The sequence below is a fragment of the Ostrinia nubilalis genome, chromosome 15, assembly GCF_963855985.1.
Source record: "Ostrinia nubilalis chromosome 15, ilOstNubi1.1, whole genome shotgun sequence".
NCBI lineage: Eukaryota > Metazoa > Arthropoda > Insecta > Lepidoptera > Crambidae > Ostrinia > Ostrinia nubilalis.
Genome location: NC_087102.1, coordinates 1,922,734 through 1,950,666, shown reverse-complemented (window position 1 = coordinate 1,950,666; position 27,933 = coordinate 1,922,734). Strand labels below are relative to the sequence as shown.

The following is a 27,933-nucleotide window of genomic DNA, read 5'->3' as shown; positions in this document are numbered from 1 at the left end:
ATGTGTTATAGAAAAATCAACAGTATATTAGAAATTTACATTATTTACACAGTATTTACACGAGAGCGCCTTCACAGAAGGCAAGGGACACGGTGCTTAATTTAAACACAGTCTGAGACGACACGACACGACACAACACAACACGGCGCGGATCACACCCGCGACACGTGCAAGGGTCTCTTGTAGGGCGGGAGCGGCGCGCGCAGCAGCGGCGGCGCACAGCACGGCGCCTTGCGCGGCGGGCACAGCGCGCGCACCCACACACGCGCAGACTTGCGCGACCACGCCCACGCGCCCGCCGCCGCGCCGCACCACAGGCACAGGCACACCGACCACGCGCTCGTCACCGGACCACTCTCGGTGCCGGCTTCCAGCTCCGCCAGCAGCGTGATTCCCGAGTGCGCCGCTCGCAGCCGCGCCTCATAAAATTAAAAAATTAAAATTCATTTATTTTTGCAAATAGGCTTTAAAAAAGCGCTTTTACACGTCCCAATATTAACCCTACCACTGCTTCGGGACAATAAATGGGCCAGTGCTGAGAAGAAGCAGCGCAAGAAACTCAGTCACTATTGTCAGCCTCCTTTTCAAGGTTTTACAGTCTTTAAAATATACAAATTATAGTCATAAGTATTAATGCGAGCTAGGTAACTACCTACACTTTAACTAAACATTCCAAACATTTTTATCCTTTATATAATCATCAACTTTATAGTAGCCCTTTTTCATTAAGGTGCTTTTGATATGTGCTTTAAATTTATGAATGGGCAATTCTATAACAGTTTGTGGTAATTTATTGAAAAGTTTAATACATTTCCCCATAAATGAATTAGCAATCTTGTGCAGTCTGAAATTTGGAACGGCAAGTTTATTTTTGTTTCTTGTATTGAACTTGTGTAAATCACTCTTTCTAGTAAAATGCTCTATATTTTTGCGAACATATAAAAGGTTTTCATAAATGAACTGTGAAGCTACTGTCAGTATATACCTCATAAACGCGAGCGACAGTCGCGCCGCCCGCCAGTGTCAGGTACAGCGCGCCCGCGGCGGCCGCGCGCGCCGCCAGCCGGCCCACGCGGCGCGCGCCCCGGCCGCCCAGCGCGCGCCGCACGCGCACCACGCCCGGGCCCGCGCCCGCCGCCAGCGCCGCCGCCGCCGCCAGCAGCGCGCCGCGCGGCACGCCCACCAGCGCCGCCGCCGCCGCGTCCGCCACGCCGCACGTGCCCGTCAGCTCGTCCGCCGCCACGCGCCGCAGCGCCAGCGCCGCCGCCGTCCACGCGCCCGCCCAGCCCCACGCCAGCGCGTGCAGGTACGCCGCCGCGCGCTCCAGCGCCTCCGTCGACCACTCGCTGGCCGCCGTCAGGTACCACGCCACGCACGCGTTCGCGAACCACGCGTCCGCCGCCAGCGTGAAGTAGTACGTCAGAGAGAAGAACGCCACGCACGTCGGCGACGCGAGCCCGTCCACGGCGAGCGTCGGGCCCGCGCAGGAGACCAGCCGCGGGCCGAGCCAGCCGCGCGTCACGTGCGCGAGCGCCACGACCGCGTGGCAGGCGGCCGTCCACACGACGGGCCGCTCGGGGTAGCGGTAGCGCGCCGGCTCCGCGCAGAACGTGAGCAGCGCGAAGGACGTGGAGAGCAGCGAGAGCCAGGCCAGCGCGGTCATCCAGATCTCGGCGGCGCGCTTGTCGGCTGCGCCGTAAGCGGCGTGCTGCGCGCAGGCCGGCCAGCAGGCGCCGGCGGGCGCGCGCGCGTGCGCCGGCGGGCAGGCGTGGTCGCGCGGCTCGTGGTCGCGGAAGGGCCAGCGCGGCGGCGGCGGCTCGGGCGCGGGCTCGCTGGCGTTGGGCGGCCGCATGCACAGGCGCTTGTCGGCGCGGCGCGGGAAGGCGGCGCAGTCGAGCGCCCCGGGCGGCAGGCGCGCGCCGCAGTCGGCGCTGACGGCCTCGCACAGCGCGCGGCAGGCGCTCACGGAGCCCGACACTTGCTCGGAGCACAGCGGCGCGAACGCCGAGCACAGCAGGAAGCGCGCGTGCGGCGAGCAGCCGCTCGACAGGACGTCCGCGAATGCCACCATCTGAAACGAAGAGAGGCCTCGTGAGAATGGAAGGTCGGAGCTGATAACCCTTTGGGTGGGGAACTTGGCTAAATATTCAAAGTTATGCGGCGTCGAGTGGGGCTGTCTACGGTATTATTAAATCGTCATGCGGCCCGAAGGGCGGCGTTCCCAGGCCGCGCCGCACAAAAAGCTTCAAATGAGTGGTCTCGAGACAATGGCAAGGTCGCCGGAGCGACTTGTTTTTGCCCCTGACGGATGTCACGCAACCGAAAAGAGTTGACGCGTTAACTTGGGCTCGCTCGACGGTTTAGAAGGTACCGTATTTAAGAGTATTTTAAGTTTTATAGCCCCTATCTTATTCGCCTTTAGTTTACAGAATATTACAATTATCTTGCCACGTTTATTGGTTCATAAACTAGGTACCTAATCCTATCTTATAAGAATTTTCAACGGAATTTGCAAATCCATTGTGCAGAATTGATTGAACTTGAGCTTTAAACAAAACCGCTCGGTTTGCGTAAAATAATATCCCCATATCCAGCAGATAGTATTACCACAGAATAAGTAATAGTTTACCGCGCAGGTAGCGCGATCCGAGGCAATTATTCTTTGCGTTTTCAATGCGCCCGCGCATAATTGTCGTTTGCCGCAAAAACGCTATTCCAGCTATTCACAGAACGCCGGCCTTGGATTACGCGGTAGCTGCAAAAACATGTAATGCCGAATGATAATGATGATGACCAGCCATTTGGTTAGCTGTGCCGGTGGCAGAGACTTATTTTGCGTTAAGTAATTTTTTACGAGGCCTAATGACAGCAAAAATACACACATTACATGTACGAGTCCTAATGGCTCATCGTAGTTGCACTGGACTCTCGTTAAAATATATATTAGGAACCAATTGTACCTACCTACTCGTAGTCTAAGAATGAATTGTTTTATTTTTGCAATTAACATGTTGACTGAAACGATTTAAAAGACTGACGATTTGACTGACTAGGGTCGACTATTAGGTACCTACATACACCTTTATATTTTACAAACATATTAAAATACATTTAGATAACTCTACAAGCCAGAATAGAAATAGATCTCAGTACCTGCAATAAACAAGATCAAACCAGAAGAAGTAATAAACTCGCAAAATAATAAATCTGCTCGGAATATTAAACAAAGTGAAGTCCATTTCATATCTAGAGCGCTATTAGAGCTTCCTCTGTAGCGGTTATCACACTTCAAAGGGTAGCGAATCGGACTCATTCAATAAAGCAAATGTTCAAAGATAAGTCTTGTGTTATAGATACGTCACTTTGATCACTCCAAAGCGCTTTGATGTGTCTTCAAAGAACCTCGGATGATTACAGTTCGAGTACACTATATCATTTATTCGGTTTACTATAGAAATTTAAGAATAAATATTTTTTATTCTCGCTTATATTATCTCAGAAGATCTTTAAACAGGACAAGATAAAGGCCATTCATAAAAGTTAAAGCGAATAACGTTAAAAAACCAAACAAAATTCCGCGTCTTTTTAAGGCGGGGATTAAGTAAACGCAACAAACATTTTTACCTGCATCTATCCCATTACAGAACGGTAGATTGCACTCAAAGTGAAGTATCTTTGTTATTTTATAAAAACCGTTTTTGTTAAGTTCACAATTGAGGATAAACACGCGTGTTTGCTCTCGAAAGAGGTTCGGTGTCCGTTTACGAAAGTCTTCTTAGGGTAAACTATTACTTACAGTTATTTTTATGTGTCGTTCGTTCTTTGACGGCCCGACCATGTGTAATACCGTTGTTATGTTTACACAATAAAAGTGCACATGTTTAACTTGGAAGTTCAGAGAAAATTATTAAAACGGCGACGTAAACGATTCTTGTAACTCTACAGGGTTAATTTTCAGAGGCCATTATAATGTGAGAAGTAGGTAATATGTAATGTGCTTAGGGATATAAAACCTATTGGTGTAACTAAGTAATAAAACCGTAATAGGTAGATATAGGTAATATTAATTAAAATAAAGATTTTAGATCCGCATGCAACAATGTTTGTTTTCTGTTGTGTTTGAAATCGTCGCATTTAAAAATTCAACAAACTAAGTACAAAATGAAACAGTCACAATTTAAAGAACATAACTTGTATGTGGCTCCTAATATTTTGTGTAAAAAATACAGACCAAGTACAAGTAGGTAAGTTAAAATGGCTACATTACCTCACTTTTTTCAATAGAAAACACAAAAATCCTTCGTTTAATCTTGACATTCCTGACAATGGCCGTAAGCACTTAACCTTAACAAATATTTGGCCACTCGAGTGGAATCGGATGTTTTAGATCATACAAGCGTCCATTGATACTGTACTCCTAAGCTTTCATTAACCAATATCTACCTTAGTCCTACGATATAGAGGCTATTATAAAATACTCTTATACCTTGTTAAACTTACTTCGAATTGTTTACTTTAGTTAATCCATCGGGCTAGTCAGTTCTCGGAGTCGGTATTATTTATTTGCTTGAATAAATAGCGGCCATAGTGATTGATGTGATGAAACCGAGAAGTACGTACAGTCAACCTTTTAGCTCTGTTTCTTTCATTGACTGGTTTATTCCTTCATAGCTTTTCCATGAAAAAATAACTATAACTTAACTAAAACAAAAGTAGAGGAGTATGACGTTACCAGTTCATTATTTACTGATTTCAAAGTTACATAAGTCAAAGTCAAAATTTCTTTATTTGTTTAGACTAATAAATAGTTCTTACAAATCGATAATGTCAGTCAAATATCCGGACTTATTTTTTAGGTTTTGGATAAGACTTAAGTGCCAATTGTGAGAATTGTAGAGTTTAAACCCGGATACAAGTTTCCGCGGCGGATTGTGCGCACGCGTCTGTGTCGGCCCCTTTGAGATTTTACCTGGATAAGATAAGTTTACAATATGACGTATATACCTATGCCGATCCCACGCTGTAAAACAATTTTGATCGGAAACAGGAGGGTTTAAAAATAAATTAATATCTAAGAGCAAAATTCCTGAAATTTAATCATAGGTATTGTTACGAAGTGTTGTATGTGCTCAACTTTTTTACCTTTGAATTATTAGGATATAGGTGCCATTAACATTTATAGCGTTTTCTTTATAGCTCTTCCAGGTCTTTTATATTAAGTAGGTATTCTCCAAATAAAAGCCCATCTCTACATAGATCACGTCAAATATTTTCCAATGTTTGTAACGTTATTATTGTAGGTACCTACAAATAAATTGTAAAAATGTATTGTAAAAAAATCGATGTGTCAATTAAAAAATATTGTGCTTGTCGTAAGACTCTGAAGCACATGTAGTATCATAAGGTGTTTCAAGTTACTACTTTCCGGGATAGATACAATTACATTTTGTTATTTTATAATGTTGTAATATAATACTTATTATACCTGCAAACTAACCCTTGTTTGAAGTCGTTCGTGCTTCATAATAACTCAAGGTAAAGTACGCCATCATAATGTATGAGAGACTATTTAAAAAAAGCTATAAACAATCGGGAAGATGAATGGCCTGTACCAGAATACTTTAAACAAAATATTGAACTTCATGTCTCCTTTGTAGGCGAATGATCCAACAACAAAGGACGACAGTCACGACAAAAAAGAATTAATTACCGAGTGGTTCCGAAAATAGCCGCAAGAGAGCGCCCTCCGCTGCGCCGGCGCACGCTTTGATGTCACGGACAGCGGACGCAGTCACGGTAACACAGTAAAGTACTCTTTTTACCTACCTACGGACTCGTTTGAAATTCGAATGATCGAATCGGTAATTTCAAATTGACATTTGAACTGTCACTTCCTTTTCCGTTTTTGTTTAGTTGGTGGCAGACATGTAAATGTAACCACACTTCTTTTTTTTATTTTTATTGTTTGTTATGTCATTTCCGCGTGGCCAATAATCGTATTATTCTTGTTGTTAACTGATAGCATTAAAATTGGAATTGAAAAAATAATGAGTAGAAATCACAAGAAAGAAGTACATAAGTACCGAATGTATGCGTACTTACGAATTGTTTTTGCTGAACTACCCACAAAAGTGATTTTTATTATTGTGCAATATTAAAAATGTAGGTCGTCCGAAAAGTGACAGCAGTCATAGAATAACAAACGTGCGTATTTATTTGTTTCCTGTATTTTATTTTGAAATACATTATTGTTAGATTGAAATACCTAGGACAGTGTTGGTGCTCAGTATGTGCGTTGAAAGTGCAGTGATTAGAAGACCTAGAAGAAGTGGCAGTATGCCGTTACTACAGGTAAGTCTTTCTTTTATGCACTCTTTTCACTTGAGCTTTCTTGCAATGAATAGATAAATGAATTATCGTCCTGTTTTTATTGCATTACCGGTCGAGCAAAGCGTTTTTACTATCGCCGCATCTGCTTAACATATCAAGTAACACAAGGGCTTCAGAATGGAATCACTTTCCCTCCGGTTTTTATGGGCCGTAAAGAGTTATGTTTTTGATGTCAACCTCTCGCGAGTTATTAATGGCCGCTTTGATCACTATTAGGGTTGCCACCCGTAATTTAAAATAAATAAGTTCGTGATGACACTCAAAGTAGATAAAGTTCGCAACATGTCTTTGTTATTACAGTTGGAATAAGGTTGTGTTGTCAACTTTTTAGACATTTTGTGTGTCACAAACTATTTGACGCTGACTGTACTTTATAATTTACTTTATTTCGCATGTTTTGAATTCTTTGGGATTTTGAAAAGTTAAGTCGTAAGTACTTTTTCGTTTAACAAAATTTATCGATTGGGACTGAATCGATGACGCCACTCGCCAGCGATAAAATAAATGGTACGACGGTATGTTGACACTACGCACTTTTTTTCTTACCAATAATAAATCAATGTATTTTTAATGCAAAGAAGGTGGCAACCCTAATCACAATGCGCCTGCGCCTTTGAAGTGCTCGTCACGCTTGACGGGAAAGTTCGGAAACCGAGATACTAAGTTAAGTTTCATAAATAAATAACGTGCATTAATATGCTAATAAAAACAATCTGGGGGCACGGCAGTGCCCCCACCAAGTCGAGCAAAAAAGCGGCACGGCCGTACCATCCTTTTCTCGAAGCAATTCAGGCCATTTTCGACCGCCTGTAACTTCGTTGTGGATAAAACTAGAAGGCTGAATTTTCATTAGCTATGCAGGCATTGTAAAGACACGGTATATTTAAAATTTCATTCAATTTGAACCAGTAGTTTAAGAATTATAACGGGCCAAAGTTACTTAATTTTGTCACTCACTGACTGACTCACTGACTCACCGATCATCAAAATTCTAAGGCACTTCTAGCAGACCTAGAAGCTTCAAATTTGGAATATAAGTAGTGTTTGGTGTATGAATCAAGGAAAAACTAAAATATTTGGGGGCACGGTAGTGCAACCGCCAAGTCGAGTAAAATTTTTCAATTTCGGTCCAGTTTTCTAGATACATAACTGCTGTCTACAAAATACAAAAAGAAATGAGATTTGGGGGCACGGTAGTGCAACCGCCAAGTCGAGTAAAATTTTTCAATTTCGGTCCAGTTTTCTAGATACATAACTGCTGTCTACAAAATACAAAAAGAAATGAGATCCCATCAAAAACAATACTTGTCAAAAAAACCAAGTCTCGCAACTCAGTTGTTCTACGGTAAAAAGTTGTGAGATCCATGTAATACCAAGTCCAGGCCAGGAAATCTTTAACGTTTTACATAAATATATTGACTTGGCCATCGCATGAAAACACGTGTAAATTAAATTATTTAGTGCGATGGCCAAGTCAATAATTTATGTAAAACGTTAAAGATTTCCTGGCCTGGACTTGGTATTACATGGATCTCACAACTTTTTACCGTAGAACAACTGAGTTGCGAGACTTGGTTTTTTTGACAAGTATTGTTTTTGATGGGATTACAATTACCGACGTCCATAAAATTATGTTGTCGGGCGTTTTATGTCAATCAATCAATGAAATATACGGCAAATTTATTAATACATACGTAAGTACTATTCTTGTAAGTACGTGATTTAAATCGGTAATGTTTTGTAAAATGAAATTATTTCAAATTATACTTGACATAATATATTATCATTTTTTATTAACATTAGCATTGTTTAATATAAAAACTAACACGAGTTCTGTCCTACATTCTAGGTACGCAGTTTCTTTACCAGTTTTGGTGTCACAAATCGCTGTCTAAGAAAGTCTCAAGGGAGCTTTAACATTTTCACGGGCATTTTCTATAAAATTACTCCGAAAGTCTATAAGTGGCCGCATTCCTTTAGATAAATGATTCTTAAAACTCGTTTAATAAAGTCCTATATTGTTAGGATTACTATGAGCCTTAGATTCAAATCATTCTTTTCCAACTACAACACATTGCCTAGAAATTTCATTGAAATGACTGCTATAGTGTAGCCGTTCACTAAGAGTTAAAATAAACTTTTGGGAATATATCCACTTATCCCGGTTCATTTTAATTACCTTGTGATATTCCCAATCAGACAAACAAGCATCAAAGGGTCGGTGCAACCGTGGCTTGGCGTTTCTTAATCTGTTTAGTAAATACGCAACTGTGGCGTGGCGTTTCTTAGTTTGTTTAGTAAATACGCAACCGCGAGTATTACGAGCTGAGAATAGTAATGGTTGCGTTCTGGTTAAATGAAGCGTTTTAGAAATAAACAGCAGGATGGTTGAGGTGGTGATATGATTTATGGAGTCGTAAAGGTTTTAGAGAGCTTCTGATATAATATTTATGGAGATCTGTTTGTGCGTCTTCATCTTGTGCTGTGTGATAAGAAGTTTAATGCACCTACCTAAGTAATTAGTAACTTGAATTTAAATAATTAAGAAAGAGAGCCTTGGCAAAACATTTTCATATTATTACAGTGCTTGTTTTCATCACTCGAATGAAACGAGATCTTTACCATTTGCATTTTTGTCGATACTAAACTTTGATTGATTGCATTACGATATTTATGACAGATGGTACACACCACTGCTCATTAGACTTTACATTTTTGTTTCAAAATAGCCTCTATTACAACTCTTTAAGACCCCAAAATATTTAACTTAACATGCAATGTCTGAACATAACTCATTATATCATCATATTCAAAGGTACAGGACATATTGTAGAGAGAGCCAGAGCGCTTAGCAGGAATTACGAATTTACGAGTACCCAGTTGTTAGTTCATGTTTTATATTTGTTTCATACTAGCCAAAAGTATTTACCACCCTTTACTGGGCTATAAAATTGGTATATTCCAGATATTTAAAGCCGCGTGGTAGCCATCAATCCGCGCGCGCGCACCATAAACGTAGCTCGTTGTTCCGTTAATAAACGCGAATGCGTCCATCGGCAGCTGCGTAGCTTTACAACTTACAACTGATTTTTTCTGGGCGAGGCGATAAAACTATAGAATAGAGGATATAGTGAGAGGGGACGAGAGTAGTTGAAGTCAACTTCAGTTCCTATAAGAACTATTGTACAAAAGTAATGAACAGTGATACATGTTTTACTTTACGCCCATGTGACGACAGTGCCGACATTTTTGACTGAGGTGTAGAGTTTTATAGAACTTTTACATGAAAATGTTTTAGGTGGGATACACATTTCAAAAGCTTGTTGATCGATCCTTAACTTCGACCTCTTCCTATGTTCTTCTGACTAATTTCGTTGTGGGCCCAATGACAGTTTAACTTCCCCGGGACAAACTTGACCATCACTGGGGGTTTTTATTGGCAGGAACGTGTAGAACCTGGCTACAAAGGGCTTGCAGTGGTGGGAACGAGAATTGGAAATAGATGGCCATTATACTCGAGGATAGTTAAAGCGTTTCTGAAACAGGCACAGGAGTTGCAGCAGTCTGATGGCCATTAGAGTTTCAGCTTGTCTGTACCCGCTGTCGCTACCTCTTATGTTGGACCAGCATTGAATTGAAACATGGGAGCGCCCGCCGCCCATCAAAGTGATTGGCGGGCGGCTTACGGCGACACGCGCGCCAAATTTACGACGCGCGTTTTATGGCCTTCCTAATCAACAGATGAATCGTGTAGTGGAAGCCGTATTTTAATCAACTTCTATTCAAGAGCCGAATTAATGGGTTTTCGCTCGATTTTTATGTGAAATCGAACATTAAAGTGCTTTACTAATAGCCTAGTGGGAGCGTTGTTTTGTTGCCTTGCTGACCTACAACGTGAATCACCATCGGCGTTATTTATTCTGATAGAGTTACGCCAAACTTAAATGTATTTTAAGCACAATTGCGTTTGTAGAGCATGTAAATTAGCACGTATAACAAGAAGGTTTAACAAGTTATGCTAAATGTTTTATGTGTGGGCCAGTTTAGTTCAAGAACTACATAGATCCCAGCAGCATTAATTGGAGCCCAGACATGACAATTAGGACGGGAGCGTTTCAGACATGACTCCCAGACTAATTACATGTCTCTCACAGAAAGATTAGCCTAATGCTCCTATTACTTTAATGAAAACAAGGACGAACATATTCCCTACATGTTGAAACCGGTATATCTGGTTATTTTTGCTTTATTATTTAGCACAAGCAATTTACAGTTTAATGATAGATGTTACACGATAAAACATAAATACAAGAGCTGTAGTACCTACTTTTATGGAATTACATAAATAGCACATGTAAAAAGCACAGAACAACTGGCTGGCGGCTTGTTGTTCTTGAAGTTGGTAATTTAACATGCATGTAGAGCTATCTACTATCCAGTTTGATCTACTTTACTGAGCTCTGGGAAGTGGAACGTGCATGCGCGTAAAGATCTTGATAGAGCTATTGTTGCCACGAAAGAAGAAATTGAAAAGTCAACTGTCACGAGAATAGTCTAGCCCAAAAATAAGCAGACATTACTGCCTTAATATGAAGTTCTAGCGACTGTTTTTGATACATGTTTCTTTCATGTCATGTCTGCACAAAAACATAAAAAACCTCATCGAGTTTAATTTATTAAATAATGAATTCAAAGCATTAGTGCTTTCGGCAATGATCAAAACTACCGACCTTCGTAACATAAAAGAAGACATTATGTTAATACCTCAGATAAGCTGCCGAATGTAATGAATACTTTAAATTCGTACGAGTGAGCTTCGTTATTTGACGTTTGACGATACCATCTAATGTTTTCTCGTTGGTTTGTAACTTGTAACGAAGGCAGAGAAAAAGCGAGTCTGCCATATTTAGAGAGATAGATAGACTGATAACGGTAGAAAGGGTACGGTTATGCCAAGTTATTGAGGGGCAATGAGATGGTGAATGGGGAAAAAGATAATATGTATGCAGCGTGCATTTAGATGTTTAGAACTAACGCTTAGGAATATCCGTGTGTTGGAAGATTTAATGTTTTATTAATCAGTAAAGCTGGAATCTTATGCCGTGGCGTAGGCCTTAATGTCTGTTTAGGTTCATACAGTTACAGAGGGCATCTGTGATTGAAAGACTTCAATATTCATCTTTTTATCTAAAAACTGTGCCATCATTTCCAAACTGAACACTGTGTGAAGTTTTTCACTACGGAACCCATGGCTCAAAGAACATCGTCTATGATGCCGCTACAATTAATAGCGCACGTAAAGCAAGATACGATAGTAATTGTACGGATCGCTTCCTAGTCGTAAAGCCGGGCATTTACACCTTACAGGATGCCCACCGCCATTACTGCCATGAATTAGCCGTCATTAAGCCAACTACTGCAATCTTGCGCAATTGTCTGCCTTTACCGTGCCGCGGGTGAGCGAAATTAGACTCTATTATCGTGTTACACGGGCTATTTGTGAGCTATCACGGATCGGTCACGACGCGGCCCGGTTATTACGAATTAGCCGCAGTCGAGCCCGAGACGGACCGGTCCGGATCTCCAGATTGTATCGCGGATATCGGAGGAAACGCGATGTGACACGCGGTCGGGTTTGATTTTGCGGAGGCTTTGGATGTTATGAGCGCTTAAAATTTATTTAAAACCGCTATGGAACATTAAATTAAGCATGAAGAGAATTTAAATAACGTAATTTTAATTCAGTTTAGAGTTTGTACAGATAGATTTAGAAATACCTAGTCAAATGTTCATACAAAGCAATGGGCTATTTGTAGAGATCGGTAATCCTTAATTTCCTTGGTAGAACTTTTTTTCATTTGAGAAGATAGAGTTTGTCTTATCCAAAAACAGTTGCCAACCACTTCTGGATGCAAACATTAAACTTGACAGACGGATTGCGATCGTAACATTGATTGTTGTTGAGATTAAACACTCGTTAGCGTTATCAGATCGGACATCGATGACGTTAATCTTTATAATTAAGTGTAAATTACCAATTAAATTGCTTAGTTATTGATATGACGTAACCATCGTCAACAAACAATAGACGAAACCAGATTATTAAAAAATTCTGAAGTAGGCAGTCAGCGTTAAAATAGTTCGTGACGCCCACAGTGGTCAAAAATTTGACAACACAGCCTTATTCCAATGAGGGATTTCGCGATTGAAAAATCCGCCAGATGGCGGGACGCGGACGTGGGGTCCGACCGCTGCGTGATTTCTGTCAATGTCATGTCAAAAATAACCAATCACGCAGCATCTGGACCCCGCGTCCACGTATCGCCATCTGGCGGATCCTTCAATCGCGAAAACCCTCATTGCCGTGCTCATTGTAACAAAGACGGCTGCGAACTTTTTGGCTACTTTGATTGTTACTATTTGACGATGACTGTTCGAAGTTACGTGTTCTTGAACATTTACTAGCATTGTAAGCACAAATATTAAAGTCGCCGCTAAAAACGGCTTCACACCTATTAAACGTGCGCCCGCGCCGGCACATCACAGGCGAAGTGTGAATTGTGCTGTCAACAGCCCATGCAAGCTGTCCGTGGGTAGTTACAGAAATAACACTGGTTAAATGTGGAGATTTTTGATAAGTTTAATTTAAGATTTTTTTAAGAATCTTACCTACAACTGATTCATAATATGTACAATTTAATGCTGTTAACATTGTTGTTATGACGACAGATTTAGGTAATGATGATACTAGTCCGACAGACTTAGAAGAAGCCCTACTACCATAAATCAAGCGTAGCTGAAAATATTGCTCTCCTGGGAAATGAACCCAGAACTCTGGGGGTCTGATATAGGTGGTCTAACCACTAGATCACGGCGGTTTAAGATGATTGTTAATATCTAACATTATTTTAACAGCTATGATGTTGCTACACCGCCTTCATAGCCGCGAGCTAAGCAAACTTGTATGACGATATAACTTTATGTATGAACATCCCAAACATCCTGTATTAATGGCTCTACTTTTCCCATTAACATTATTATACAAGATTCAAACCGTAACCTTTCTGGTTCGTAGTTAAATGGCAGTCAGTCTGCGCTCATTAATGATTCTTTTTTAAAGTGCAGTTAATGTTTTTACCGTTCCGTTCATTATTTATTATTCATTAAGCGTAAAAATACAGCAGTATACTTAAGTACTAATAAATGTATTTTTATTGATCGCCACATGGTTTAAGGCGGCGATACACTTGCCAGCAACTGGTACACTTGCATACCAGTTGCTTGCACTACTAGTTACTAGCTGTTATTGTGTTCTAAGTTTACCAACTTGCATGCCTAGCAAGCAAGTAGATTGCACAACATTTTTTTCCATCTTTTTTGTTGAAAATAAAGGCATACGCATGATGTTTTCACCTATAATTAAGTTTGCATTTAACAAGTGTCATTTTTTATAGTTACTTTTGTGAAGCCTCAATGTAACCTTGTTGGTGTTCAAATAAATAAATAAATAAATAAATACAAAGACGCAAATTGCATGCAAGTGTATCAAAATTGCACACGACGTTATCAAGCATGCAAACTACTTTTCCGTTTTACTGGCAATCCTCTTCTTTATATTTAATGCATGTTTCATTGTCTGACAGCAATTGACATTGCCGAACTCGCTTTGCATGCAAACAATGCCTACATTAGACCCTTCTCAAAGCTCTCAAAATAAATTCGAAAGCTCTACATTCGGGAGACGCAATAAAACAAAGCTCCACATTCCTCGGAGCTTATTATTGCGACATACTATGTTGTAGTATGTTCTCTTACAAAAGATAATTCAGCTTGCAAGGGTAGCCGCACACGGAACGTCTTTTCAGTTAATTAAATTAAAATTACATGAATTTTATAGGTCCCTCGATAATTAAATTAAGAAAGTACATCAACTTATTCCTGAATGCAAGAAGTATGTACAACGATTAAAATTTTAATTAAGTTACAATCAAGTGATTGTTAATTCAATTCATACAGCATACCTATTGCATTTTTTCACCCATTTTTTAAAAAGTTATTACTTTTACTGTATTTAATTAAACTTACTTGAGCTTAATTTTTAGTCTGCACGGTGTAAAGAATTATTTGTTTTAAAAATGTATTTTACCAACAGGTAGAGCGCAAAATAGAAGTGGATATACGCCCGTATTCACAAACCTTACTATGAGGTTTCATAGTGCGCATGGACACACAGGGTGACACGCGAACCAATCACAGAACTCTATTCAACGCTTTGCGTTCGACTTCACTTAGGCAAGCATCGTTTGTGATTATGGGCGAGAGTGATCTTGCAAGCGCACGACTGACGCGTTACGTTCTGCTCAAAACGTCTAATTTAAAAGGGCCCTTAGAATATATTGTTTCATGTTATGACACTTATCACTTGACTCTAACTATTGTTTGTATGTAAAGTGAGCTTTAACCAACAGCAAGGCGCCACGGTTATCAGCTGATAACATTAATTGGGCCAGACTCATCCACGTTCCCTTCTCCTTGTCTTTTTAACATATGAATGACTAAACCTATTCCTTTTAGCCACAAAAGAGTCTTGGATGAGTAACATGATATTTTCTTGATAATTTGAAATCAATATTCAATTATTTACTTAATATTGTTGCCTAAAATGATTTAAATAAAGAAACTTTCACGGGGGCTTCATTTAAAAGCTTTTCAAGTCACATTTTAGCAAAATTCGCTTACAAACCTCATGATTGGGACAGATGCGACTGGTATTGGAATCGAACGCTTCAAAAAATGTCTCTTACGTATTCATTAGATCAATTTACATTGTTGACAAAACCCACAACCAATATTGGCACAGTTATATTTAACTACGCCGTAACCTTCGGTCTTGTCCGATCAAACTAAGTCAATTGACTTTGCCAAAGTTAAGGACAAACATTGCAAACACTCGAACACCAATCGCTTTGGCGGTCTTAAACTTGCAACCAATATTTGCAAAGTTACGTCCGTTTACATAACATAAATAGAATAAATAATAAAATGTCCTGTAGATATGAATATAAATAAGATTAAAAATGTTAGTTATTGTAGTTGTACCTAAATCCATGACAGCAAAAAGTATGTTTTCTGTAAAGATCTTTATTTATTTAGTGGAGAGAATAAGAATGAAGATAATAATCTTTATCCCTTGACGAGTTACACCATAAAATAACCTTTAACTTCATAGTACCAATGATGATAGCTACCAAAAATGATTCTGGCCACCAAAACGATTCATCACCTCTTTATAATCCTAAGGAATGTTGCGTATCAACTAAGATACCAAATTAAGGATGGTCTACATAAGAGAGCGGCTCTTCTATGAACTTAATTGATAAAACGTCTAATAAACTCCATCCAGCCTAATATAATATAAATGGATGTTCTCAAGGCGGGTGATCTAAATCATCGTGGGCCAATTAGACGTCCGAATTCATTAAGATTGTAATTTCCGTATCGAAAGCCTTAATAAAGCTCTGATTGGGAACCAGTACGGGAGATTGCGATAACCTTTTATAATTATTGATGTGAATGAAGCTTGATAACTGAAGCTCACGACTGGTCTTTAGTGATGTACCGAGGATTGCGATTAACGTCGATGGTTATCTATATATTATTAAACACAGCGCGCGTTGTGTACATTACTTAAATAGTGTATCTTACCTTACCAATTACACCTTTTGTAAACATTATGGAAGCAATAAACTATTGAGTATTGAGTATACTCATAAAAGTTCTGTATAAGTAATGTTTCAGGTAAAAGTTTTTGGATAAAAATGTAAAACTTTTTACTTACGGAAAATATCGATTAATTATTGATTTAAGATAGAAATAGGTATTCTATTTAATCCTAAATAAGTTAAAAATGTGTTAAGAACTACTTAAGCAATGTAGTGACTCACTTTTCTTCAATATTACGGATAATTTGATTTCGTTACAGTTTTATCTACCTCCGCCTCCCAAATCTATCGGGCTGTCCCGTCCCTAGCACACCAGCGAGATTTAATCTGTTTTATGGCGTTGAAGACGATTAGAGCTCGGATCGCCATCCATTAGCCATAACGACTTTCCATGCCGCGCCGCCTCGCAACACATGCCTCGGATGTCTTTCACGGATAATGCTGGCTTTTACCTCACTCATCAACGCAGTTGGCTATCAATCGAAATTCACTCTTCTCTTTTAATCACAGTGAAAATAGGTACGTACTGCAAACTTATTTAACTCCTATTTTCACTGTTTTATCTATATTTTATCAAACAATATACTGTGTTAGAGCCAGCTAACCATAATAGCATCTCCATAGAGCAAATATATAGAAGTGGATTAAATAGATAGTTAATCAAAGATGAGTTGAAAGTGCATAATGTAGAACGAAGACTCAGTCACTAGTGAAATACTTGAGATGTGCCTCAAACTGATTTTCAAATAGCACTTTAAAATATTGTAATCGTCTCACTCATAGTACCCTCAAGCATTAACTTTCATTATACGAGTATACCTGCTTATAATATCTTTGAGATTGTGACCTAAGAACTTATAGAAGATGATAGCTCTATCTATCCAAAGTAAGAAATGCGCCACAAAATGAAGAACACCCATTGTGCTCTGACGACGACCTCCAGAATCATGTCAGTTTTCGATAGCCAGTGTTCTATATTTTATGGCTCTCCGCGTTCCTTAGAAAAGCATTTCGCCTCCGGCTCTGGGGCCATTGTTTTGCTTCTTTATAGCCATTGTATGTATCTTTATCAATATTCTCCAGTCTTTAATTTATACGTTTTTGAAACGTTTTTATTAAAGGGGTTGGTTGATTTATATCGGAGAAAGCTAATTACTTATTTAATTAAATTACTTACTTTTTAGAGGTATGATTACAAAAATTACATCGCTCCGCTGATAAAGCAATCAGCGTAATTATAAATGGAAATTCAGTTTTTGCTCAATTCTATGTTTTTTCGTACATAAAGGGGTTGCAATAAAAATATTCAGTACCATTGGTAATTAAAGTGCGCATTATGTTTTTATGGTCGGTCCCTGCAAAGGGCGGCCATAACGCATGCGCGGCCCGTCGCGTGTAATTGACAGGAGAACGAGCGTGCGCTGTCGTGCGCGCCGATAAATACTTTTTAATGGTTGTTTATGCGCGCGCGGCGAGCCTTCTAAGGCTGACACTCCATTGACAGAGCTATGGCTTGTAGCTCGGCCCCAGTAAAGACTGAGCTACACTTGATTCTAGAAAAAATATGCGTCAGACAAGATACCAGTACCTAACTCTAATCGTAAAATAAAGGGTCTCTATGGAGCAACTATTTAACAGCTAGGACTCGGTTTGTAAATATTTATTTTAATTTCTTAAAAACCTTTTAAAAATGTAGAAGCTAATAAAAAAAATTAATTGACTAAGAGTGAATCAATGTAATCTTAAAACTTATTGCATTTTGAAAGTCTTGCGATTTAATAACGTGCTTTGTATTTTCGTAGTATGAAAACTCTACCTGTGTGCTCGTAGCTTAACCTCAAAGACGTGCCCACGGAGCCTACTGGGCAACGCGCATTTTAAATACCCCAATGTCGGACAATAAAATGGCGGACAGGTTAAAGAATAAAGCATCAGCTGCACTATAATTGGGTCTAATAATTTCAAGCATTTGATAGAGTCGAGCACGTGTGTGTACAAAGTTCTGCAAATTGCTTTTTTGCGTTTATAGAGAGTAAGCAACTTTAAATGTTCAGTTGTGGAACGTGACGTTTTTTACTATAAGACAACTTTAAATATATCATCATTAGACTTCACAAGACTTCAGAACATGCACCCTACTAAGGCTGACCCCTATGTTCTGATGTTCTCCCATCAAACTGTACCTCAATCATGCATACGCCATGTCAGTGTTATGTTAGTGCAAATTAGTTTTATAGGGCGATTGGACTTCAAATTGATACACAGAATGTGATGATAATCTCAAAGTTCTAATTAATCGAGATTTTGATTGATATTTAATTTCCATTCATTCATAATAATATATTTATGTCATGCTCGTCTTTCCGTCGCTAATGCCGGCTCCTGTAATAATTTCTGTGTTAATTGATTAATTAGACAGGGAAAGGCTGACCTAATGACGCCGACTAGAGAAAGGTTAAAGTGACAATAATATAAATATTCTGTACACTTTAATTAGAGTTAGCCTAACCTTTAGTGCAATCATTTGCATTAACTTTAAAATAAATTTCGTGGCCTTACGCATTTTGAACTAAAATTCTCGTACTCGTAGCAGTGAAAAAAAAAGTAAATGAGTTTAAAGAAAATGTTTTATACACTACTGCTTATTTAGAAGTGACTTTTGATATAAGAGTAGATAGCCAAATTTATATAAAGCCTGTCGTCAAAAATAAAAGTGAAGATGATTTCCTTTAAACGGGACCTTAACGTTACCACATCTGTCCATTTAAACGTTGCAACATTGTAAGCTTCATCTTAAAAACACGTACACAAGCTTACATTATGGAAATTCAAAATTAATATTAATTAAATCGATTTGTATCTTTTCAGTTTCACGAAAACTCAATCACAATTGCAACGAGTTTAAAGTAAGTTCGATAGAATTAAAACACATTGTAAAAGCTCAGTGATTTCGATTAAGCTCGAATCGATTTTAAATCGAATTCAAATTAGTATTCGAGTATTTAAAGCGAGTTTGGTTTTATTGCCTTTCCTGTGAAGTGCGATTGTGACGGAGTTCAGCGGTTTCTTTTAAATGAGATAAATCATTTTATGGTTAATTGCAATGATCATTACTTTGATGACCTAACTTTTTATCTGTCATTTAAACCCCAGTTATTTAGCTACTCAAGCCTTCAGTTGCTTCAGTGCTTATCTAATACAATCTATACTAATATTAAAATGCGAAAGTAACTCTGTCTATCTGTCTTGCTTTCACGCCTAAACCACTGAACCGATTTTGATGAAATTTGGCATAGAAATAGTTTGAGTCCCGGGAAAGGTCATATGATAGTTTTTATCCCGGTTTTTGAAACAGGGACGCGCGCGATAAAGTTTTTCTGTGACAGACAAAATTCCACGCGGGCGAAGCCGCGGGCGGAAAGCTAGTAGTAAATATTTGAGCTACATACAAAAAGTAAATGTACCTACTTACGATTTGATCGGAATCTTTGGCGAAATTATGTTCGTTATGTTTTCGATTCCATTTCGATTTTTCAAGTTTTGTGTTTCTGCAAACTAAGAGAAAACTAACTTGAGTGTTTATAGAATAAGCATTCGTCGATTGAAAATATCAAATATTCTTAAAAAAAACTCGTCTTAGTGCTTTAAGGCCGGGTAGCAGAGAAAATGGCGAAAATGAGGTTTTCATTTTTCATTTTTGAGGTACTAAACAGTAAAATTAAAGGCTAAGATTTTTATTGGGCATAGTTGAGGATATTTTCTAGGGCTATTAACGGATGGAAACACGATTTGATGAAGTTGACTCGATAGAATAAATTCCCAAAGTTACCTCTATTCGTTTTCTATTTATGGTTTTATTTTTAAAATAAGCGATTTGAGATTCTAAATCTTTTACTAAACTAAAGTTCAGAAATAACTTGAGGGCTTTTAACGGATGAAATTTTTATATTGCGTCTTATTTAGTTACTATGTTAAAAAATGTGGAAAAAATCGTCCATGACGGCTTGGACAATCTCAATCAGTCGCGCGGTGGCGCTTACGGAGGACGGACGCGTGTCAGTTTATTGGCCGTGACAGTTCGCGATTTGTCAATATTTTTGACAATGATGACTTTGATGAGTCACAGTATAATAATATCAGTGTTACTGGAGAAAGCTTAAATTTTTGATAATTAAAAATGATCAATTTTGTCTACCTATTGAAATTTAAATCGTTCGCATCCTTTTAAACGAAGACTCTACTCATGATACATAGTACATTCCTCAAATATGAGACAAAACCGATGAGTTAAAATTACATTTTAATAGTACCTACATACAATCGTCTTACACTCTTTAGAAGAGCACACTGACACAAATAAATAATAAAAAATACTGTCTAAGGTCTGTAGTTAAAGGTCTAAGCTGTAAGATAGAAGAATCTTCTAGCCAAAAAGATGGCAGATGCAGCAGATGTCAACGGATTTAAAACTGGAGTTCATATGACTCCTTGTAGACTTGAGTCTCTAGAGCGTCCCTTCCTCCACCATGCGTAAGAATTTTCACAAAAATACTGTCTAAGGTCTGTAGCTAAAGGTCTAAGCTGCAAGATAGAAGAATCTTCTAGCCAAAAAGATGGCAGATGCAGCAGATGTCAACGGATTTAAAACTGGAGTTCATGTGACTCCTTGTAGACTTGAGTGTCTAGAGCGTCCCTTCCTCCACCATGCGTAAGAATTTTCACAAAATTACTGTCTAAGGTCTGTAGCTAAAGGTCTAAGCCGTAAGATAGAAGAATCTTATAGCCAAAAACATGGCAGATGCAGCAGATATCAACGGATTTAAAACTGGAGTTCATGTGTATCCTTGTAGTTTTGACTTTATAGAGCAGTGGTTCTTAACCTTTAAGTCATGAGGGACCATTTTACCAAATTTCTGTCTTCTCAGGGACCACCTCATAATCGGTCAAAACCAGTTTGACTGCAAAAATCAGTTAAAAGTGGTTTTGACCAAGGTGTGCAAGTGCACATCGTGGACCACTTGGAATGCCTTCAGGGACCACCAGTGGTCCGCGGACCACCGGTTAAGAACCACTGCTCTAGAGCGTCCCTTCCTCCACCATGCGTAAGAATGTTTCAAAAATACTGTCTAAGGTCTGTAGCTAAAGGTCTAAGCTGCAAGATAGAAGAATCTTCTAGCCAAAAAGATGGCAGATGCAGCAGATGTCAACGGATTTAAAACTTGGAGTTCATGTGACTCCTTCTAGACTTGAGTCTCTAGAGCGTCCTTTCCTCCACCATGCGTAAAAGTTTTCCAAAAATACTGTCTGAGGTCTGTAATAAAAGTCTAAACTGCAAGATAGAAGAATCTTTTAGCCAAAAACATGGCAGATGCAGCATATATCAACGGATTTTAGACTGGACTGGCACCACCTTGCAATGTCATCCTCTCATTGTTATCTGTAATGTAAATTATTTTTAAAATGTATTTAAAAAATAAAATGTTCGTTTTATTATTTCAATAATCTGACCTCTCAACTCAACTACACTACACAAACACCTTTGTTCGCAACTGTACTGACGAAACCTCGATATTATACCGTTCATTTAAGATGGCAAGCTTTTTGCTGCGGTAATGCACTCTAGGTAACCGTGTGTGATGCTTATTGCTCATAGTGATTTTCGTACATACGTTATACATAAATTATGGAAAGAAAACACCCAGACCAATACAAACAAATATGTATGCAATTTTAGTATGATATTTTTATTTATTAATAAACAAAAAGACTGAACAAAATTGATGCGTGTACTGATTAATGTAATTAACCACATCTAAAGCTTTGTGAATTGCAACAACTATAATTATTATCCAAGCTCTAAATAATCGCTACTACGAGTAACTGATCATAAAATGTTTTTTCAATCGCTCAAGCTCCCTTGAAATTCTTTTAGCCGGCGCGGAACTTCCGGAAGGTCGGGTGACGCCACGCCTAGCCTCTTTGAACCGTGTTTACTTTGGCAGTTATATTCTATATTTATTCGATTCTAAAATATATTCCCAAAAATTTTGAAAGTTGTTTTAATTTGTATCACTTGGATATGATTTGTATAAGTGCTGTGAGTGTGATGCTTGAACGGAAGGAAGTCAACCTAACCTAACCAACTGCGTATTTCTAAACTGCGTATTTCTATACTGTGTAGCCGCGAGAGCTCTTTGGCGCGCTGTCTTCGGCGAAGTATTGCGCGCGCAGATTTTGACAGCGCGAAATACCTACTTTAGCAGAAATACCAAGCCTTAAGGAATAATGATTCTCTTACTATTGGCTAAAATATTGATCTTCGAATCAAACTGGCTCAATTTATTAGTCCGTCAATATAAATAAATATCTGTAATTATCAGATGCCTTTGGTCTCAAAACTTGTTCGGCTCTATCTTATGATACAATTTCGTAACTTCCGTGGAACTACGACTATCTCTGCCTTTATAAGGCCATAAAGCATCGGATCGCTCTCAGCGTGTCGGATCGGGAATCGAACCCGGCTAATTGGGCGGCATTCCTGGCCGCCCCCACCACCCACCAGTGGCATCAGTTAGTGTGCCATTTTTAATTTTAGGTAGATAATATTTATTTGTGAATAGGATGTGGTAATCTTGTGAACGACTGTTGAAAACTCCTGAAACACCAATGAAATTTTATGGTAAAAAAATGAATCACTTGATTCATTTTTTTTTACTCTATTATCAGGTAGATTTGTAGATGTTCATTCTAGACAGCATCCCACTTAACACCAGGTGCGATTGTGGTCAAATACCTGCCTTGTTAGGCATAAAATGTATAATACCTATAGGTATACTCGAATACCTACTAGAGGTCATTTCATACGTATCATGCAATGCATTAAATGTTTTGTTTAAGATCAAATAAACGTTAGCAAACTTAGCTAACGCAAACTGGCGGCCGCAACTTTTGCGACTCTCCATTAAACATTACTTTATTAATAGAAGAACCGGCAAGATAAAACGAGCGTTGTTGTTTCCAGTCCTGATTGATGTTATAAACGTGATAGCGATTTAATTGCAGCGGGCAAAATGTATAATGATCATTAACAAAACCGACGGATCTACTAACGAATGCGGAACGATATTAATTGCGGGCGCATTTGATGAACCGATTGCAATAGCGCGGTATGGTATCTCGCATCGCGGCGCGGCGCGGGTCGACGCACGCGCCGCAATAAAGGCAAAAGACGCAACTGCGCGAGCGCAGCCTTTGATCGCGCCGACAACCCCCCACCGCTCCGCAACCTTTAATAACAACTTTATTACCAGTAATTTGAGATTGTTAACGAATCAATTAAAACGCAGTTAAATAGACTTTACAAACGCCGCTAAGTCGAAATATCATGTTTGCGACGTAAACACAGATATTTCGCCGTCTAATGACGAGATTAAACTGGTAATGAGGATATGCTTTGTTAAGTTTCAAAGAAATCTATTTAGTTTCTTTGGCCGTTTAGTGTTACCAGGAATGCTTCAGTGTTGCTAAATTATGGTCTCATTATCGGTGCACGAACGGTTAACACAATAACGTTTTTTGTATCACGCAGCAGAACTGCTCGACCGCATGTTTCCGTTACCAGACAACAGACGAACATCAAGAAAATGCTATAATTTACCAAGGCTGGGAATGACTCGCGTTGCTGCGCCCGCGGCGCCCGCGCAGCCAAAACGGCAAAAACGACCGAACAAATTGGCCCGGCTAATTACCGCAGGTAGTCGCCTCACAGGCCGCCGCATTTCCATCATAAAAAGTGCTAAGTTATTCAAAACCGACGGCCATAAATATGACGTGTCCCCCCGATACGAATCTCCACTGTAATCGCGCCCAAATTGCCGATCATGATTGATCTCCCGCGTAATGTTACTTTTAAATTAGTTAATGAAGGCATTTTTATCAAAGTAATGTGCGGAGATGAAACATAAACGCTGTTGCTGGGGGCTACGGCGGTGAAATGTTGCAAGGAAATTGTAATACTCCGTGCTTTTGTGATAAATTGTTGTAAGAGTAGCTCTTCATGAATCATGCATGCTGCTGATCACCGACATCTGAAATGACCCACTGAAGCGGTTATACGCGGAATTACGAAGTAAGGACATTTTCCGTTTTGCATATTCCGAAAATTAAAATGTTCGTTATTCCTTAAAATATCCTTACAAACAGATACCGTCCCTATTGCACCGAGAGACCCCACCAAATCCTGGATGACATAATGGCCTTAAAACTTTCTTTCATCCGTGAAACACCGGGCCTTTTTATTCTTATAATACGCTCGCATACCTGCTCTAATGATAGGGTGCTCTTCAAAGAATACAGACTTCTCAATAACACCTCGGCGCACCTCCGGGGCGCAACAAAAAACCCGGACAATTTTAACACAATCCACAAAGGCACCGCCTAAATTAGGAAAATGGGTTATCAAATCTGCCGCCTGCGCAACACCACCGACGCTATCTGAAACGTTTTTGAATGTTAATTGTTTTATTGCCGCGGAGATATCGGTCTCTAAAACGATATTGGTTACAGTTACGTTGTAAAATTTTACCCTTTTCGATATTCTAGTTCCGCATCGACTTTAACATTTCGTTAGCCGTCCAGTGTTAATAGTGAGAGCCGAAGGTGCGAGGGCATCCTAAAATTGGCTCATTACCATCCCAGCGTGAGCTAAACGCCGGGCATTGTTGCTCGGCGTCTGTTTGGTCACCCATTCACACGTGTAAGAGCGACGGCAAACTACATTCTTATGCAACAGCTGCATTAAAAAAGGTGAAACATAACGTATGATTTATAGAAGCCCAGTTTGTGGCCGAGATGCTGCGGCGAATGTTACAAATCATCGGTCTAAGAGACCGCCCTAATTGCCCAATCTAGAGGTGAACGGCCGAGGCCGCAGCGCCAAATCAGATGGGAGCATTCGTGAATGGGCGGCCCACTGGCGAGATCATAAGATAGCCAGCACTTGTGGAGACTTAGAGGATTCTGTAAAAACGACAGTTGATCATATAGATAAACCGACGAGCGATTGTGAGCCCAAGCATGCCGCAGTAAGGTCACGTTTACCACGCCAGCCGAAGAAGATAGGTCCGGTTAGAATTCATATAAGCAGGAACTGTAATTTGGAGTGGGATGAGAGAAATACGCTGGAAACGTGACTTTTAAAATGGAACAAGGAAGTCTGAAGAATAAAATTCTGATTCACTTTATTAGAGAATGAATTCAATATAAATTACACAATAGTATAACTTAAGATCGAATTAGATACGGTATCACGCTGATATCCGTGCTATAATAGAGTCGGTGATTAGTGGCTAAGTCCCTTATTGTCAATTAAGGCGAGCGGTCGGGCGAGTGCGGTGACGCGCGTCTTACATGTCAGCTTAGCGAAAATAATATAAAACTGAAGATATGCTAGATACAGAGCGTTTAAAGCGATGCCGCGATAAAGCCGCATTAGCCGATACACATCGGCACTCAAGGCGATAGCAACGATTCGATAACGTATATAAATAAAAGTAAATGGCTGCTCTTGCGTTATTGCGTTGTAAAGATATCGCTATCGTGCCCGATATTAAATGTATGAAAGTGCCGGTAGTGTGTTGATTTAATACTGTCGCACTCAAATAATTAGTGATGCGAATGTGCGCGATTCGGGGGGACAACACGCGTGTTTACGTGAAAATATTTCGATCGGCTTTGGCTACTTTATCACAGAACTGTCATGGAATATCATGTGTCTTTCTAAAGAACTGACGGGAACAATGTTTATGGTTTTTGATGAGCTATTAGATACGTAAAAACAATAGAACTACTCCAAAATTCACGAAAACGTAGAGTTCATCAAAATCCTTAAGATTTTCGAAACAATTCAGTGTTGATGTATCTTCGTCTGATTCGAGAGCAAAGAGTTCACCGCTTTAGTATTCTGTCAGTCAAAAAGGCAGCTGTCGGCTGCAGCCGCTGCAGGGTGTTATTACAAGGACGGTACCTACCACCGCTGCAACACTGTTGGCGGCGGCCCAAGGTTCGGTGCTCGCGGTTATCAGACGCGCAATCAATATCGAGTTTTATCGGCTCCTACACAGAAGCAAATAAACGATGCAGGATTGATCTCTTGGCAAGACTGTTTTGTTCAGCCTAGAGCTTCTTCGTGTATTTTAGAAACATTTGTCGAAGTATCTACACGAAAAATTGAGCAGCAAATGTTTATTATTTAGCAATACAACTAATAATTTATCATTCCTAAATCATGTATCTCATGTATCTAGAGTGCACGACACTGGATTTCGTTCAAGAACACTTTGAAAGTCACACAAGTAAACACGGTCAACAAAGCTTGTATGCGAGGCGAGGCTGATAAGGAGATAGCCTTTGAAGTCGCCGGCGATAAGTTACTTTGCTGTTATCGGCGCGTTTTGTTCGTCACCGGCCCATTGTCACGTCCGAGACGTTCTAGTTTTATGTGAGAATGTACGAGATGGACTTGAATTTACGAGTTCTTTTCAGTGGGAATGTACAAGATTCCTAAATTCGTGGAAACCTACAACTAAGATAATGTTAGCTGTAATAGCTGATTTGCTTAATTAGATGTTAGGTGGTAGAGGGTAGCATGTTTCGAGATTCAGATTCATCTTATAAACCTTTAGTTAGAAGAACATTTATAATTTCGGACTAACCGTCAAATGAGTCTGAGAATATAAGTATAGTCAATCATGCCCTCATGAGAAAATGTATTGTAGAGACACAATCAACTCGCTGACAAGCGGTATCCCAACTTGAATTCAATCAAATTCTAATCATCAACAGTCAAAAACTTGGCATTGACATTTCGCAACCCCATTTGACTTCCGTCAATTCTCATGGGAACGCAGCAAAACAACAAAAGGAAGATACATGGTTCATGATACAGAATGTTTATGCAATGCTCCTGCTCCCCCCGGCTAAAGATCTGATATCAGTTGTACAAACCGTAAAAGTGGATCGAATATCTCTAATAAATCTACTTCCCTACATGGGGTTGTCGGCATTGAACATTCCCCCTCTGAGTTGCTACTGATGTAGAGTTTGCAAAAATGAAGGGGTGAAAAACGTTGTTGCTATTGAAACTAAGTAACAACAAACCTAAAACTTGTGTATATATCAATGACTGAACCCGTTTGAACTTCGTCTGATCGTTGACACCTGTTTGATTGTAATATTGATAGGTGTTCGAAAATTTCACGGATTTTGAGTGATGTTGTTTGTAATTAATTGCTTTTTCATTATTTTCATGAATGTAGAGCTATCTGCAATCAAGCGATAACAATCCTTGATTGGTGTTCTTGTTAACACCTACAATACGTTTGAAAAGTTTTCCCTATTTCCTCTAATGCCAGAATTCTTTTCAGCAGTGGCAAAATAGGAAAATAGTTAAAATCTCGAGAAAGAACTTTGAAAACTTTTGTAAAACTGAACTTACCGCTTCTTCAGCTTCCTTCTGGTCCCTATGCCCCATCAGGTTGGGCATGGCAGTCCAATTGTATCCCAGGTCCTGGCACAGCGGCAGTTTGATCCTCTCGCACTTGCCACCTTCAGCCTCCTCCTGGGCCGCAGACACCAGACACGCACCAAACAGCAGAAAACAAATTATCCGAGCCATTGCAAGTTGTTCACAATACAAAAACACTAGTATTCTATTTCATAGTAAAGGTTTTAGTCACGAAATCACCGTTTGTAAACACTGGAGTTCGTAAACATGTTTTTTTGTTGTGCTCAACACACGTGCACGCTCCACGAGCGCTCGCAG

General features: G+C 39.6%; 1 protein-coding gene across 1 annotated transcript; it reads right to left on the bottom strand.

Annotated features, from left to right (window-relative positions):
- Nucleotides 1-5: 5 nt before the first annotated feature.
- On the bottom strand, nt 6-27,933 carry LOC135078722 (frizzled-9-like). Its single transcript, XM_063973279.1, has 3 exons — nt 27,607-27,933; nt 986-2,071; nt 6-419 (listed from the first exon to the last, which is right to left on the bottom strand). Exons 1-3 carry the CDS (start codon nt 27,784-27,786, stop codon nt 153-155), a joined length of 1,533 nt encoding a protein of 510 aa, XP_063829349.1. The 5' UTR covers nt 27,787-27,933; the 3' UTR covers nt 6-152.

What these genes read in the sequence shown, in the direction of transcription:
- LOC135078722 (XM_063973279.1), bottom strand. Translation starts at nt 27,786, where the DNA reads ATGGCTCGGATAATTTGTTTTCTGCTGTTTGGTGCGTGTCTGGTGTCT. An exon ending in AGAAGGAAGCTGAAGAAGCG is followed by an intron (nt 2,072 to 27,606) that starts GTAAGTTCAGTT and finishes TCTTCGTTTCAG; the next exon opens with ATGGTGGCATTCGCGGACGT. An exon ending in CTGTCGCTCGCGTTTATGAG is followed by an intron (nt 420 to 985) that starts GTATATACTGAC and finishes TAATTTTATGAG; the next exon opens with GCGCGGCTGCGAGCGGCGCA.